Source organism: Physeter macrocephalus, chromosome 20, assembly GCF_002837175.3.
Source record: "Physeter macrocephalus isolate SW-GA chromosome 20, ASM283717v5, whole genome shotgun sequence".
Lineage (NCBI taxonomy): Eukaryota > Metazoa > Chordata > Mammalia > Artiodactyla > Physeteridae > Physeter > Physeter macrocephalus.
Window position 1 is genome coordinate 89,927,313 of NC_041233.1, and position 17,173 is coordinate 89,944,485.

The following is a 17,173-nucleotide window of genomic DNA, read 5'->3' on the forward strand; positions in this document are numbered from 1 at the left end:
AGCAACTATATGCCAATGAAATGGACAACCTGGAAGAAATGGACAAATTCTGAGAAAAGCACAACCTTCTGAGACTGAACCAGGAAGAAATAGAAAATATAAACAGACCAATCACAAGCACTGAAAATGAGACTGTGATTAAAAATCTTCCAACAAACAAAATCCCAGGACCAGATGGCTTCACAGGCAAACTCTATCAAACATTTAGAGAAGAGCTAACACCTATCCTTCTCAAACACTTCGAAAATATAACAGACGGAGGAACACTCCTCAACTCATTCTACAAGGTCACCATCACCCTGATACCAAAACCAGACAAAGATGTCACAAAAAAGGAAACTACAGGCCAATATCACTGATGAACATAGATGCAAAAATCCTCAACAAAATATTGCAAACAGAATCCAATAGCATATTAAAAGGATCATACACCATGATCAAGTGGGATTTATCCCAGAATGCAAGGATTCTCCAATATATGCAAAACAATCAATGTGATACACCATATAACAAATTAAAGAATAAAAACCATATGATCACCTCAATAGATGCAGAAAAAGCTTTTGACAAAATTCAACACCCATTTATGATAAAAACTCTCCAGAAAGTGGGCATAGAGGGAACCTACCTCAATATAATAAAAGCCATATATGACAAACCCACAGCCAACATCATTCTCAATGGTGAAAAACTGAAAGCATTTCCTTTAAGATCAGGAACAAGACAAGGTTGCCCACTCTCACCACTGTTATTCAGCATAGTGTTGGAAGTCCTAGCCACAGCAATCAGAGAAGAAAAAGAAATAAAAGGAATAAAAATTGGGAAAGAAGAAGTAAAACTGTCACTGTCTGCCGATGACATGATGCTAAACATAGAAAATCCTAAAGATGCCACCAAAAAACTACTAGAACCAATCATTGAATTTGGTAAGTTTGCAGGATACAAAATTAATGCACAGAAATCTCTTGCATTCCTATACACTAACCACGAAATATCAGAAAGAAAATGTAAGGCCAGACACTATAAAACTTTTAGAGGAAAACACAGGCAGAACACTCTATGACATAAATCACTGCAAGATCCTTTTTGACCCACATCCTAGAGTAAGGGAAATAAAAACAAAAATAAACAAATGGGACCTAATGAAATTTGCACAGCAAAGGAAACCATAAACAAGACAAAAAGACAACCTTCAGAATGGGAGAAAATATTTGCAAATGAAGCAACTGACGGAGGATTAATCTCCAAATATACAAGCAGCTCATGCAGCTCAATATTACAAAAACAAACAACCCAGTCCAAAAATGAGCAGAAGACCTAAATAGACATTTCTCCAAAGGAGACATACAGATGGCCAACAAATGCATGAAAAGAGGCTCAACATCACTAATCATTAGAGAAATGTAAATCAAAAAGAACTACAATGAGGTATCACCTCACACTGGTCAGAATGGCCATCATCAAAAAATCTACAAACAGGGCTTCCCTGGTGGCGCAGGGGTTGAGAGTCCACCTGCCAATGCAAGGGACACGGGTTCGTGCCCCGGTCCGGGAAGATCCCACGTGACGCAGAGCGGCTAGGCCCGTGAGCCATGGCCACTGAGCCTGCGCGTCTGAAGCCTGTGCTCCGCAACGGGAGAGGGCCACATACCGCAAAAAAAGAAAAAAAATCTACAAACAATAAATGCTGGAGAGGGTGTGGAGAAAAGGGAACCCTCCTGCACTTTTGGTGGGAATGTAAATTGATACAACCACTATGGAGAACAGTATGGAGGTTCCTTTAAAAACTAAAAATAGAACTACCATATGACCCAGCAATCCCACTACTGGGCATATACCCTGAGAAAACAATAATTCAAAAAGAGACATGTACCACAATGTTCATTGCAGCTCTATTTACAATAGCCAGGACATGGAAGCAACCTAAATGTCCATCAACAGATGACTGGATAAAGAAGATGTGGCACATATATACAATGGAATATTACTCAGCCATAAGAAGAAACGAAACTGAGTTATTTGTAGTGAGGTGGATGGACCTAGAATCTGTCATACAGGTGAAGTAAGTCAGAAAGAAGAAGAACAAATACCGTATGCTAACACGTATATATGGAATCCAAAAAAAATGGAATTTTAAAAAGCAGTACTAATGAACCTAGTGGCAGGGCAGGAATACAGACGCAGATGTAGAGAACAGACTTGAGGGCACGGGGGTGGGGAAGGGGAAGCTGGAATTAAGTGAGAGAGTAGCATTGACATATATGCACTATCAAATGTAAAATGGATGGCTAGTGGGAAGCTGCTGCATAGCACAGGGAGATCAGCTCGGTGCTTTGTGTCCACCTAGAGGGGTGGGATAGGGCGGGTGGGAGGGAGACGCAAGAGGGAGGGGATATGGGGATATATGTATATGTATAGCTGATTCACTTTGTTATACAGCAGAAACTAACACAACATTGTAAAGCATTGAAACTCCAATGAAGATGTGAAAAAAAAAATGTTAGGAGTAAAAAGCGCTCAGTGATATCACACACAGTTCCTCCTCCTGCAAGCAACTGTAATATGTGAAGAGAAACCAGAAACAATCAGCTCAAGGGACTCAGAGAGCATGATCACAGGCCATGTGTCAAACAGCACTGCTCTCTTGTTGTATCTGAGCAACTAGAAGCCCTGGCATTTCCATTAGGGATGCTGAATAAAATTTAAGAATTAAATACATGACAGAGCAACAGATTGTTGTTGTGGCTTTTTTGTCGTCTCTAAGCAGGTCAATACTAAATTAGCATTTTGGGATGAGACTTAGTTCTTCACACGCAGAAGCAGGGGGTCTTCAAGGATATACATTACATAGTACAGTTGTCATTTGACATAGTTTGGGTTTAGTACCCAGGACTTTTGTTAAGTACCCAATGAAAGCAGAAAGCACACTGAAGAGATGTAAGTAGGTGTTAAGGAAACCCTGACCCCCTCGGCTGGAGGAGCTCACATGCCAAGATGAGAAATCCATCGTAGATCTTAAATTTTTCCTAGCCCTTTACTTAAGATGCAATAATAGAAAAGCATCGTACCACAAATCTCTACACAAGAGCAACAGCCCAGTCTGCATCATGAAATTTGTCAAGTTTTTGAAAGTTAAGAAGAAGCGTGAAGCAGCAAGGAAAGTGGTCACTTACCAAATTCACCAGAGGCCCCCCCAGAATTCCCGTGCTGAAGACAGAATTTGAAAAAGCCATCAGTACTTTTCTCCCAGTCATCTATATATAGTTCCCAAAGAGGTTTACCCAAAACAGTCTGCCCTAGTGAGCCCCTGTTTCCCCAGGGCAGGCAAAGTTGGGCCCCATCATGATCATCTCCGAAGTCGGTGCAGGTAAAGAACAACAGCAAGAGGACCACCACCCCTACGGCAGCAGTGACCTCTGCGACAGACCCTAGGAGACCATCCAATATCGTGGATGCCAGTTATCACATCAAACAGGCTGACCTCTAACAGCGTGGCATTCCGTACCTCTCACGAGGATAGACCTGATCTCTGGACATCCCCGAAAGGCCAAAGGGAAAAGAAGGCACCCTGCAGTGTTCTTCTCACCGCATGGCCAGTATCTTATGGGCTGAGGACAGCCTACCCCTGTGACTTACATTAATTATGGCATCCGTCTGGATATAGTCCATGCCTGAATCCTTCAGCCCCAGCTCTTGCCCTCTCGCTGTGTGGTGCTGACAGTGCCTGCCGTCACTGTGTTCTGCAGTGAAAACAGGCTACCCAAGGCCACCACGAACTCGCCAGCTCGCAGGTCAGATGACTTTCCCAGCAGCAATACAGGAAGTTCAGTCTGCACGTGGGTGAGGGACCAGATGGACAAATTAAAAATGGAATCAATCAGCGTTTGTATACAATCCATATATGACATGGTCTCCACCATTTCGGCATTTATAATGCAAGAATCACCCACCCACCTAGTTTCTACAACTGCCTGAGTCTTCCTCCTTACAGTCCAACTACCACTAAACTCTCACTTGTTAAGAGGATAGGGATCATCTCTAAAAATCTAAAATTATTGCTTGTAGAAATTACAATAAGTAAACCGCCAGTGAAGTAACTGATGAACATAAACTGACATTAGCAATTTACTTAGCACCATTCCAGCTCAGAAGTTTACAAAGTTAATAAGCCACGAACAGAAAGGAGGTCACCCAAAGCAGTGCTTCTCCTTAATGTGCATATGAATCTCCCAGTGATCAGCAGACCTGGGTAGGGTCTGAGTTTCTGTATTTCTAAAAAATTCTCAGATGATGCTGGGGTGCAGACCACACTTCGTATAGCAAGGAACTCCAAGCACTCCTTAGCAGCTTTGAGTCCATTACAGTCATTTCCGGTGTTCTGAGACAAGCAGAGAAATAAGTTTCCCAGAAGCAGCATCTGTTGAAGAAGGAACTGAAGGAGAAAAAAAGACAGCTGGGTAGTTAATAAAAATTGTTACATACAGACAGGCATGGAAGAAAATAAACAAAAGGAGGAGTGAAGAATAGAAAGAAAGCAAACTAGAAAAAAAAAAAGAAAAAGTATATGCCAGGGAGAAAAGACATGTGATGGGATGGGGAAGAAAATATCAGCAAGTTGATGAAAATCCTCGAATCGCAGACTCACATTTGGCTCAGTTTTAATCAGGGCAAGATCCAATTTATGGTCAATGTCCTTGACAGTGGCTTCATACTGGACCCCACTCTGGAGCTCCACCTGGATCCGCTGCTGGTTCGTGAGGACATGGGCATTGGTAACAATAAGCCCATCCTCAGACACTATGAACCTAGAGCCACTGGATGCAGGAATATCCTCACTGCTGAGAGGCAACCTGTCTCAGCAAGACAACAGCATAAGCAGAAGGCGGGCAAATCAGGGCATCCGCCATAGTCTGGAAGCATGGGAACCTGGCATTTGTCAAACATTCTTCCACCACAGTTTCCTCAGACATTTTACTTTTCCCTGCCTGTTTTCATTCTCTCCACATGTAATTAGACTCTGTGTTCAATGTCCTGGCCATCTCTTGGGAACAGGACTGAGAGCCGATTCCAGCTCTCCTTTTCCAGGAAAAGCAGCACCCCTCTGCTTCAAAGACGACTAACCTAATCGTAATACTGGTGGCAAAAGTGGACCCAGTGTCACATTATCCAGCACCCAGGCAGGGAGGGAGTCAGAGAAGTCTGGTCCCGGCTTAGGTTCCACTACTAACTGGCCTTGTGACACAGGACAAGTTTCTCTTGCTCTCTGGGTTTGGGATTCCTTACATGCAAAAGAAGGGGCCGGGCAAGATCACCATCAAGGTGCCTTCTGGCTCTTACCTCTGACCTTGAACTTGTCTGAGAGAGAGGAGTAGCCCAGATTTGGAAGTCAGAATCCTTATGACTCTACTCTTTGGCTAAACGACCAACAGGCTATGCAACCTCTTTGAGCCGTTTGATTTCCTCACCGTGGTTTTTACAACTAAATTGTGCTGGGAGAGTGGTTGCGCGGGGCCAGGAGCAGGGAGGCGCTCGGGAACAGTTAGCCCGGGGAGGTGACGTCCTCCTCCGATCTCCTTTACCCGCGGAACAGCTGTAAGTGGACCACGGACGGGGCCACCGTCTCCATCACGGCGGCGATGAAGATGTACTTGCTCCTGAGTCAGCCTGGGCTTCTGGTCCCTGCAAAGAGATGCTCCATTCTTTGAGCGGGGAGGTGGGGGGAGGGGGGGACGAGGGGGGGACGACCCTCGCTGCCTGACCGCATCAGGCATCGCCTCTCTCCTGCCTCTCTCTCCTCTTTCCCTCCCCCTCCTCTCTTCGGTCTCCCACTGTGTATTCACTGCGGTCGCATAAGACCAGACCTGTCACCCCGATTTGAAAATAACTTGAAAGACGGCGGCCACCAGCTATGGGGAGGAAATTGGGGAGCAATCACATGGGAACCGGGAAATGGACACCTAAGGAGGGAAGAAAATCGGGAGCTGGGAGGCGTTGAATCGCTCTGGCGATGCAGCAGGGAGAACCGCGCGAACGGAACTCGATCCTGAAGAGGGCGCGAAGAGCGCGCAGCCCTCCGCTCACCTGGGGCTTCACAGTCCCGCTTCCGCACCGCCACGGCCCGTAGCGCGCCACGGAGGCGCGCGGCGCGGTTCTCGGCGCGGAGCGCGCACAGGCTGGGGTAGGTGCGCCCGTCGCCGCCGCACGCGGCCGCCCCCCACCGGCGAGGAGCCGGGGCGCGAGCGGCGCACGGCAGGCCGAGCGCCCCGCCGCAGGCCTCGCCCTCGGCCGCGGCGCAGACGCGGCAGCCCCCGCAGCCGTCGAGCCCCGGGGCCGTCCCCCGCCGAGCAGGGAGGGCAGCGGCGGGCAGCGAGCCGCGGGCCTGGCCCTCCTGGCCTGGACTCCGCGCCCCGGCGGGCCGCAGCAGGGGTCTCGTCCCCCCTCCCCCTTCCTCCTTCCCTCCCACTTTCCCGAGGACTCTCCTCTGGACCCGCAGCTGCTCTCAGACGAGCAACGCTTTCTCCGGACTGGGGTGCCGCCTCCTTCAGCCCCCGACTTTAAGGGGCAGAACCTGGCAGCCCTCTCCACACACACCCGTTCCCCACCCCGCCCCGCGTCCCGGCCCTTCCCCACCTCGTGAAATTCAGAACACCAAGAACGGGGGCCGACTGACAACTCACCCACCCACGGACAGACGATCAGAGTTAGGAAAACACACACCCTATTTCAGTATTTCACATGGTTTTTATTACAAAACAAGCGACAAAACAGTTTTAGAAAATTATTTTTTGCTACATACCAAGTAGGAGATCGCTTAAAATGAGAAGCATAAGTTTCCATGCACTCAGCTCAGCCTACAGTCAGTGCATTTCACAGCTGAAACATACTGGTTCAAAACACAGAATCATGCTACACCTTGGGGAGCAGCGGGGGAAGGGGTCAAACAGTACGTTTTTTGGCCAAATATTCGCTTTATTCAAACCCTACCGAGCATGAGTGACTGTAATTCACTACTGCAGGCAGTAACAGAGAGAAAAAGGGAGTAAGGAAAAAAAGTGACATTGGTAGAAAAGATGTAATAAATCTGTCCATTTCTGACAAGTTCAAAGTTTATAAACAAAACTGATTTGGGAAACTCAGTTTCCAAAACTCTGCTACTTCCTTATGCCTATTTATCTGGTTAACAGTGAAAACAAATATATCAAATCCACTGCTCAACTACTGAATCTGCCACTTATTTATTGGATCCTTTTAGCCCATATCAGAGCACAGTTACAGTCAGGGGGAAAAAAATAAAACAAAAACAAACCACCTTCTGCTTCAAGTGAACTATGAAGTTGGACTCTTTCTCATGGGAGCTCAGCATTCTACTCAGAAACAGATGTGTAACTCTGCAATTTTCACCTGAGATCGTTTTACCTGATGGACACCTTAGTGCGACTGTCATCTCACAGAATGCAAAAGGCCAAAAACTACGTTCACCAGCCATCAGCTGACCCTGAGCACGCCATTCCTTCACTTTCAAGAACCTTGGACAATAATAGTTCACCTATGGGGAGACACGTGAAATTGTTACACACAGTGGGTCAAGACCACGTCAAAAGTCTTATGAAAATAGCACAACTCAGAGAAAGTTTTTATTCCACACACACACAAAAATGCAGTACCTTTTTTGGTTCCTCTTTTTTAAAAAAAACAAAACAAAACAAACAGATTTATTCCAAAGCCTATGCACTTAACTACTAATTGATATTGCATCCCCTCCTTGTTTTCTCCATTTGGTTCCATTTTTCACATTTGAAACCAAACGCTTTGGTCGTATATGCACCAGCTTTGGCTCACATGTGTAGTGACATTAAAAGGTGTGATGTGAAATTAACCAGAAGCTAAGAAATATGCACACAAAAGGAATTCTGAAATAAGACTTGGCAATGAGAATGCCTCTAAGCTTCATTGAAGATAATTATATTTATCTGCTGTCGGAACTACATTAACAACGCTCTAACTTGGAATTCCCACGTATCTGCCAACTAGAATCCTTGTTTCCCCTCTATTATGATAATACAATCTGGATTTATAAGTATGTTTAATTTAATACATTCTCAAAATAAACCTTACTGAATAAGAAACAGATCAGCTTACCATAATGACCAATTAATTTCGCAGTAGTAATCTAGCAGAGAGTTTATTTAAAAGAGGAAGAAATGGGTAGATTTTCACAACTTAAACACCAAGAGATGACATCTTTCCATGAGTTTGGGAGTGTTTACAGAGATCTCAAAAGTTCCTAATTTATCTTTGTTAGTTCCATATCTCTGTGCACTTTCTTTCACCTAGCCAAAGAATTTTCTTGAGGAAAATCTGAAGATGAAACCTGAGACAAAGAACTTTAAGAACTGGGAATGGCTTCTTGAAATCAGGCTACTTGAAGTATGTTGTCACCTTGATCACTCATAAATAAATAATCTCCAAACCAGGGATTTCTAAGGACAAAAGTATACAGGAGGCTGCAGAAAAGCAAAAAAAAAAAAAGAGAGAGAGAGAGAGAGAGAAATCTAGAGTAGATTTCCTTTTTTATACCAGGACCACTAGGACAAACAATTTAAGTGAAAGTTATCTCCAAAGCAGTACGGTCAAGAAGAGTTCTCAACCTGACACAGACTTCAAGGAAACTACACTGCCCGAAACAAACAGAAGATTTCCCTCAAGCCACTAAGGATTTTCTGATCACAGTCTCCTCCTCTACTCGTTAATTCTTAATTTAAAGACAAAATTAACTGATCTAGCTGATAAGGAGTTCTAGATAGAACTGAGTTAAGCTCCCTCCCTTTAGGGAACCTTGGTAGCAGTTCATCACATAAGCTGGACAGATAATTTCTCCCAGGGACCCTGGAAGTAGGATCTCTTGTCAAATGGAAGAAGGTACATCCTAAAATACGGGATGGGAAATACAATCTATGCTCTTCTACCTGGGAAATCTCTAACCAGCAATGCATAGGCTCTAAATCAATGTTTCTCTGCACAGTTTCTAATTTATTAAAGATATAAATATCTCTCAAGATTATCTTTGTTATCTTCTCACTGTTAAGTACGTAGAACCTTGTCAGATGACAAGATTTCATCATGCAAGTGCAGACACGAGGCATCATCCAAAGGGCAACACAAAGAACAGAAAGAAAGCAAATCTGCCAAGGTATACAATATACAGCACTTAAAATTAGACTACTATCGGCCCATGAAAGAAGAGCTGAGAGGCAAGGACCCAAGATAATATGTCTTTGCGAAAAGAGACCTCTTCTTCTGTCTGAAAAACATGGATCAAAAATTTTTAGCTGGGTGAACTAAACTCCATCTCTTCCCGGCACCTGCTTTAAAGCAACTCTCAAACTCTAAAATACAGATTTGATGTATCACACAAGTGAATTATCATACACTCATCAACCCTCCACACATTCCAAGCAACGCCATATCAAGGGCAATGTCTGTTCTGTTCTCAGCACTGAACACTGATAAACCCATCCTAAGGGTCTGACACAGCAACAGGGTGGGCAGGTCTGTCTCTCACAGTGACAGTATTTGGGGTCAAAGAACATCTCAAAGAGAACAGAGTAATTCCCAAAACTGGCTGATGCACTGGGGTTGGGAGTGCATTCTCCCATTCCTTCCAAGAGGTCCCTATTTTTTCCCCTATGGAGGTCCCCTGGAGGAGGGGGAAATCTGCCCTGGTCGACATTCAGGGCCCCAGATTTTAACACCTCCCCTCAGAATGTATCCCGGCCAAGCTGGAGCCTGGGTGTCCCCCACCACTTCCCCCAGTTTCAGCTGGGTTAGTTCCCTCCCTCCTACTTCACAGTCAAACTTCAGCCAATGAACAGGAATAGGATAAAACCAGATGACTGGCCTCCAGGTTCTGTGCCCGGCCTGAAAACAAAGGGAAAAAACTAGTAAGACAAGGACAAGGAACTAAAACTTGGTTAGGGATGAAATTGGACTTCCAAACTCCTCTCACCAGGTGGACCATGGAAGAGTCAAAAAACACTGCATTGATTTAAAAACAAAAACAAAAACAAAAAGAAACCAGCTGGATGCTCCCCTGCCCCCAGAGAGCTCCACAGGGATGTCAGTGCCAGGAAGGCCTCTGACTGTCCTCCAGCAGGTGGAGAAACTGAGTCACGGCCCCTTGGACATCTGAGTCCTCCCCCTCCCTCCTGGGCTCTGTGCCTCATCACACATCAGAGGTCCGTATGTTTTCATCATCGAGGTTGAACACAAATGGCTTCTCCTTGGGGTGCTGGGGCTCCGATCTGTGCCTTATCCGGGAGCTGGGCAGCACCCCAGAAGTACTGCTCTCCCCAAGTCGAGGCATGAACAAAGAGTCCTCAGGAGTCTCTTCAGTGGGCAGCAGCTTTTCCCCAGCCTGGGGGACAGGTGTCCAGGGCTGCCAGGAGGAAGCCACGGAGGGGGCTTTGCAGAGGGCCCTTCTCTCCTCCAGAGGTGGCCGCCCTCTGCACAAGACAGAGTTGGGCCCCCCTGAGAGGCTGGAGCTTCCAGAGCGGGTCAAAGAAATGGATCGAGAAAAGGACATTTCCTACAAAAATAAAAGGCGGGAAAAAAAGGAAAGTAAGAGTTTTCCTGACAATGTTTATCCCAAGGTCCCCAGAAGAGGACCCCCTCCAGGATCACCACCCTCACAGGCCCAGAGACACGCGTCTACAGAAATTAAATATGGCCAGCAGCATTCACCCCACAAGTGTCAAGGTCTGCTTGGCAGGGAGATGCGCAGGACACATCAGAAGCTCTGGTTCTCTACCCAACCCTACCTCACCTCCTCCAACTACTGAAAAAAACAAAAAATAAAAATTTGTACCCAAACCAGTCAAAAGAGAAAAACAAGGCAAGACAGCCCGGGGCTTCAGCTGCATCTGGGCACCGGGCTGCTTCCCTACATCACCAAATAAAACCCACCCACTCGGGACAACTCATCACGAGGTTGACAGTGACTGTGAAAAGGAAGAAAGTGACTTACTCTGGGGTGGCACTTGAGGGCCTGGACAGCTGCCCCGATCTCCTTAATCCAGCTGTGCATGTCTTCCGGACTGTCTGCCTGCAAAACACCCACCACACTTACAGAGACACGTCTGGCGCTGTGATTTCAGCTTTCACGCCTGTGACTCGATTCTAAGTTCATAAAAATCACACCATTAGAGCTGGAAGGGATCTCAGAGACCATCCAGGCCAGTGGCTTTCAGACTTCTGAGGACATTTTTTTCCCCAGCAAAATCATATTTGTCACCCCATAAATAAAAGGGCTCAAAGTGGGGCAGAGGTCATGACAGAGGAAGAGCTTAGAGGCCCATCCCTACTGAAGTCCTTCACCCGCTCTGGAACACAATCGGCCTGGCCTCACCCCTGTTTTACAGAAAAGGAAAATAAAGCCCAGAAAGCAAGAGCCCAAGGTTTAGGGCTGGTCTAGTCCAGTTCTCCTGACACCCAATGCAGTCATCCTTCTACCACAGCCATCCCAACAAATGATCCCACTTTCAGCTCCAGTCCCATTAAAACCAAATCCTCTGCAAATCCTCCCAGACAGGGGGTTTCTCCAGGAATAGGGCTTCTCTCAAAGCACAAGTGATCTGGGTCTGTCCTGAGTCCCATCCAGGCCTCAAGAGTTGCTAGACTTGCAGCACCAAGCTCACCAACATGTAGGGAAGGCACAGCCGAGGCCTTAAAAAGTTCTTCCCCCAGAAATACCGAGCAACCCCAGAAGGGGGCAGCAGCGGCTCTGTGAAGAAAGAGGAAAATCAGAAGCTAAGCCACAGTAGGTACAGCTCTGGGAATTCTCAGTGCTTTCCAGCTTTACAGGAGTTGAATCCAAGTGAACCTGGCAAACATTTACTGAGGCCTTACTCAGGGTGACACGTGACATCAGGTACCAGGCACACAGATGGGACCAAGACTGAATTAAGCCTTGACCTGCAGAAACGTTTTATTAGTTAACCTCTCTCTGTCGCCCTGCGCCTTCCCCTGATAGAGCCAGAGCCACCCAAAATTACCAGCGTGCATTTGCATGCCCATGCATACATGAATGCAAACACCACACACGCTGGCCTGCAAAATTCTCCACATATACCCCTCACTCTCCCCATCCCTAGAATGATTCTTTCTCTTTGCATTATATCAAGGTAATACATGACCAGTCTTTATAAAACCCTCACATTTGCATGCTTACCCCATCCTGTCCCCAAACCAACCCTCCCTGGTTAGGTGTGTGCAGTACACTTACAAGGGGAACAGTTTCACACCCTGGCACGCTGGGCCAAACAGAGGCAGCAAAGGTGCCCCTGGAGAAGACCCCTCTCACGCACCATAGCTGCAAATTCACCTGCCCTCTCTCTTCCCTGGACTTTTCTTTTCCCATTTACTTGACAACCTGGTGGTTTCCCAGAAAGAGAAATCCATCCCTAGTCTAAAAAGATAACCAGGACACGGTCTCCAAGATTCTTCCAGAAGGTATTTTACTGATAGCAGGGCTAGCTAACCTGTTCCACAAGTAGAACTATTGGGAAAAATTAAATGAACTCATTTAGGTAAAGCAGTTTGAAAGTGCCTGATACACAGAAAGGGCTTCATATTAGTCATTATTGTTGCTGTTGTTATTATTATATGAGGGGCACAGATGAAGCCTTAAATTCCAATATTATAAATATGTTTGCTGCCTTCTCCCTACAACTTTTAAATTTCATTTTCTTCATACTCAAACTGCAGATAAATCTTACCTAAAGGATCAAATTGTTGGGATCAAATAAGATAACATACTTTTTCTTAATATGCTTGTTTATCAGCCCCATAAAATGGCTTACAGACGGGAGGGTGACCAGGTCTTCACTGCCTACCTGTTTTCTATTGTATTCTTTTCAGCCTTCTTAAGGATTTCTGTACACATGTCTATATTTCTTGAAGTCTCTCAGATTCCTTGGGTTGTTTGAAAAGATATTAATAATTATTTCTATTATAAATAACATTATCCATAAATGCTAATGTCTATTTCTACAGTTAGGAAATTTAAAGTTAAACTGTATTATATCTCAATTCACCTTAGTTGTATTGCTTTTCTCTGGATAAAGTGACCAATTATACATTGCATTTTCCAAACTCAGTTTCAAAAGAATACTTTGCTAATTAAAAAAGTTTTCAACTGTAAGCAGAATAATATTACAGCATGCTTCTTAATTTATGTAGAAAGTCATATTCAAATTCTTAATTACTTCACTAGTCAATTACATTATAGAGATGACCCTGGAAACAAAAAGTAATGTAGAAGACAGCAAGTTGCAACTCTGGGCAGGGGGCATTTATCAAGTCAATATGGAAAGAGCCTCTGCATGTAAATTATTTTCAAGTAAATTAAAATAATATGAGCAAAAGATAATTAAAGGGAACTCTGTAAAAAAAAAAAAAAACCAAATAAGATAACATATTTGGGGGAGAAGAAAGGCTATTTTGAATTGGAATGAGACGGTGGAAATTAAATTGTCCATCAGCAGAAAAGCATTTCTTACAGATTTTCCTTCCAGGGGAACAGAAGTTGATTTGGTGGGGAAATGCGAGAAGACAGAGGGAAAGATGGGGATGGGAGCTAAGGGAGAGACAAACGTCTCCCTCATCACACAGGAAATGGAACATTTTCATTAAACAGATTGCAAGACCCCCATGATGACAGTCCAAGAGTCAGTTTCCAGGGCTTTTTAAGCTACTTTGAGTCCTTTTATCACCCTAGCAAAAAACGCCCCACCCACAAGCCACAGACCACCTATCTGACTGTCCTTTGAGACAGTCAACAAACACTCACTCCTTCTCTCGGAGCACTCACTCAACCAGCCTAGGTGTGCTCACCCCAGCTCCACTTAGCAAGGAATCCTGAATCAGAGAACACTGGGAATCACCTGACTTAACAGCTGGAAACTCAAACACAAGAATCCAGATCCTCTAAAATTCATTCAGATCATTTCCAATTCTCTAATATAAACAATACTGCTATTCACATCTTTGTGTATAAAGCTTTTTTCATACTTAAGATTCTTCAGCTCCCAGGGAAGTTGCTAAAGAGTATGCATGCCTTTTTTGGTGGCGGTGGTGGTGGGGGGAAGCCCACACCACATGGCATGTGGGATCTTAATTCCCGGGATCGAACCCACGCCCCCTGCAGTGGAAGTGCAGAGTCTTAACCACTGGACCGCCGGGAAAGTCCCAGAGTATCCATGCTTTTAAGCTCTTCTTATATATGGCCAGAGTGATTTCTAGTCAATAATATAGATTTCATTTAAACATATATATATATGTATGTATATTACATGCACCCTTGTCAGAATTAAATATTACACTTAAAAAACTTTTTTTAATTTTTTGGCCACAATGAGCGGCTTGCAGGATCTTAGTTCACCAACCAGGGATAGAACCTGGGCCCACAGCAGTGAAAGCATGGAGTCCTAACCACTGGACTGCCAGGGAATTCCCTTTTATTTTTTAATTTTTTTTTGTTTTAAATATTACAATTTTTAAAAAATCTTTGCTAATATGATGGGAAAAACAATTAAATCTCTTTCTTAAAACATTTAGTATTTGAGACGGAAATTGTTTGCTAATTACATTTCTTCCCCTAATGCTCTAATTCCGATTAAGGACATTTTTCTGTCAGATAACCTAGGTAGTGAACCCAGCCATGAGGATAATAAACAGTAGTAAACATTATTTGAATGTTCACTAATGTTTAAAACATTATTCAAGGGGCTTCCCTGGTGGCGCAGTGGTTAAGAATCCACCTGCCAATGCAAGGGACACGGGTCCGAGCCCTGGTCTGGGAAGATCCCACATGCGACAGAGCAACTAAGCCCCTGCACCACAACTACTGAGCCTGCTCTCCAGAGCCCTCGAGCCACAACTACTGAGCCCACGTGCCACAACTACTGAAGCCTGAACGCCTAGAGACCATGTTCCGCAACGAGAAGCCACCAGAATGAGAAGCCCACGCACTGCAATGAAGAGTAGCCCACGCACTGCAATGAAGAGTAGCCCCCGCTCGCCGCAACTAGAGAAAGCCCGTGCGCAGCAACGAACACCAAACGCGGCCAAAAATAAATAAATAAATAAAATAAATTTATTTTAAAAAATATATATATTATTCAAAGAGAAAAGCAGATACTGATCCCACGTGAGAAGAAATAGGATATTACGTTACTGAGATCACAGTTTAAATCTCTATTAGTAGTTTTAAGAACTGGACTCCACTGGCAACAGAAATTAAGTGAAACCTCAAAAATTATATGCAAAAATTACAGTGTATGTGTATATCCATCTTCTATGGAAAGCCTGTGCTTAGCTTTCATCAAAAACTCAAAAATATCTTAAAACCACATCACAAAGGTAGCTCCATGAAGGAGTAAAACACAGAGCTGAAATCCACCCACCCTGTGGTGAATTACTAAGAGACTAAAAAAAAAGCCTTGAAACTCAATAGAACAAGAAGGGAAGTGGCAAGCTTATACCTTCGTCTCTTCCTGGTCTGCTTAAGTGTGTACATGTTTCTGGTGCTTGGTTCAAAAGGAAAAGTAGGGTTTCTGTCCTTGAGGGCAGTTTTTGAGGTGAGAGGAACAAAGGGTATTAAACGAGTCACTGCAGTCTGTGGTTTTATTGCAGTCCGATGAGCTTTGATTATGTGGTATGAGACCGGTATCATAATATTTGCAATGGTTTCAAGCACTGAGTTCTAACGGGCCATCGACAAAAGGCTTCTCGTATGTACCTCTGGTTACTTCCATTGCAGCTGTCCAAAAGCTTTAGGCATCTCCTTCTTAATCTTATTCCCAACCTCTGCAGCCCTCCCTTTCCAACAAGCTAATAACCCCTACCTCTCCCCAAGAACCAATCCCACCTTTAGATACAGCCCTGCCACATATGATCCATTCAAAGTGCAAAACTGACCAATGGATTTTAATGTAAGAGTATGAAAGCTTATTGATATCAGCTTCTGATTCCACACAGCACCTAAACATTAAGAAACTACGATTTGTCAAGTTTCGGTGTAGAATCAAAGAAGATCCACAATTATCTGAAAGAGCTATTAAAATATCCCTTTATTCCAAATACATGTCTCTGCGGGGCCAGATTTTCTTCATACTCTTCCATCAGAACAACATATGGCCACAGACTGAGTGCAGAAGCAGATATGAGAATCCTGCTGTCCTCTAATAAACCAGCCATTAAAGAGATTTACAAAAATATATTTTAAAAAAATGTTACTCCTGTTGCTTTTGTGTTTTAGAAAGCGTTATTTTTGATTAAATGTTACTTGTGTTAACATAAACGAGTTTATAGCTGTTGGTTTTAAATGAATAAATACATATTCTTAAAGAGTTTTAATCTCTACTCTTCTCCAACCCTCTATGCTGAGTTTTGGTGCTATACACAGATTTGTCCATTTGCTGTTTTATTTATTCAGGGGGATGTGAGTGTTCTTTTATCCTAGAAACGTGGGAGCAGATGGCAAAGTAGGACAGAAATGATGATAAGATTCTGGTCAATGTGCAGACACCCTCGTGCCAATGATGCAGTGTCTTCTGAACTTTTTTTTTTTTTGGTTGGCGTTCATGTTTCCCAAATCACTATCTCCAGTCCAAGGCTCTGTTCTAGACTCTTAACCCCAGCATAATTGCTCCCTTCACCCCACATCCAATCAACTCTCAAGTCCTGGAAAGGACTCATCAATAGCTTCAAATGTTTCCACTTTTCTCCATCCATCCAAGTTCAGGCTTCCTTTATCCCTCACTGAAACCATTACAACAGCCTTCCAACTGCTCTCCCTGGCTCCTGTCTAACCCTCTTCTTACCTGTCCCCTTCGCTGCACCGGACAGGACATTCACCGCCAGCATCCCATCAACAGGACCAGGACTGAGGGCTCTCATCTCCACTTTACAGGTGAGGAAAACAAGGCTCTTAGGTCACTTGCCCAAGTGGGATTTTTAGGAGGCAGATCTGATTGGGTCACTCCCCTAGCTTAACCTCCAAGGAGCCTAACTCCCAGGATAAAATACAAGCTCCTGACCAAGGCCCACAGGCCACGGGCCCTCCGTATCAGCTTCCCAGCACCTGTGCCCCTTTCACCTCCAAGCTTTTTTAACC

The 17,173-nt window shown here is 44.4% G+C and overlaps 2 protein-coding genes across 5 annotated transcripts in view; both read right to left on the bottom strand.

The window, feature by feature from the left end:
* HTRA4 (HtrA serine peptidase 4) overlaps nt 1-9,656 on the bottom strand; it is a 20,755-nt gene extending 11,099 nt beyond the window's left edge. Inside the window, 9 exon segments of the mRNA XM_024131376.3 lie at nt 3,174-3,194; nt 3,196-3,207; nt 3,637-3,701; nt 3,704-3,830; nt 4,646-4,850; nt 5,580-5,679; nt 6,082-6,346; nt 6,349-6,665; nt 9,563-9,656. Coding sequence (XP_023987144.1) covers nt 3,174-3,194; nt 3,196-3,207; nt 3,637-3,701; nt 3,704-3,830; nt 4,646-4,850; nt 5,580-5,679; nt 6,082-6,346; nt 6,349-6,665; nt 9,563-9,656 — 1,206 coding nt within the window.
* PLEKHA2 (pleckstrin homology domain containing A2) overlaps nt 6,733-17,173 on the bottom strand; it is a 55,970-nt gene continuing 45,529 nt past the window's right edge. For 3 of the 4 annotated variants that reach the window (XM_024131432.2, XM_007127444.4, XM_055080949.1), the window contains exons 11-12: nt 11,024-11,101; nt 9,826-10,585 (exon numbers count right to left, since the gene is read on the bottom strand). In XM_024131432.2, the coding sequence (XP_023987200.1) occupies nt 10,223-10,585; nt 11,024-11,101 (441 nt within the window). In that variant the 3' untranslated portion in view covers nt 9,826-10,222. Of the gene's footprint in view, nt 10,586-11,023; nt 11,102-17,173 lie in introns of all 4 variants that reach the window. The other variant, XM_055080950.1, reaches the window with a different exon arrangement.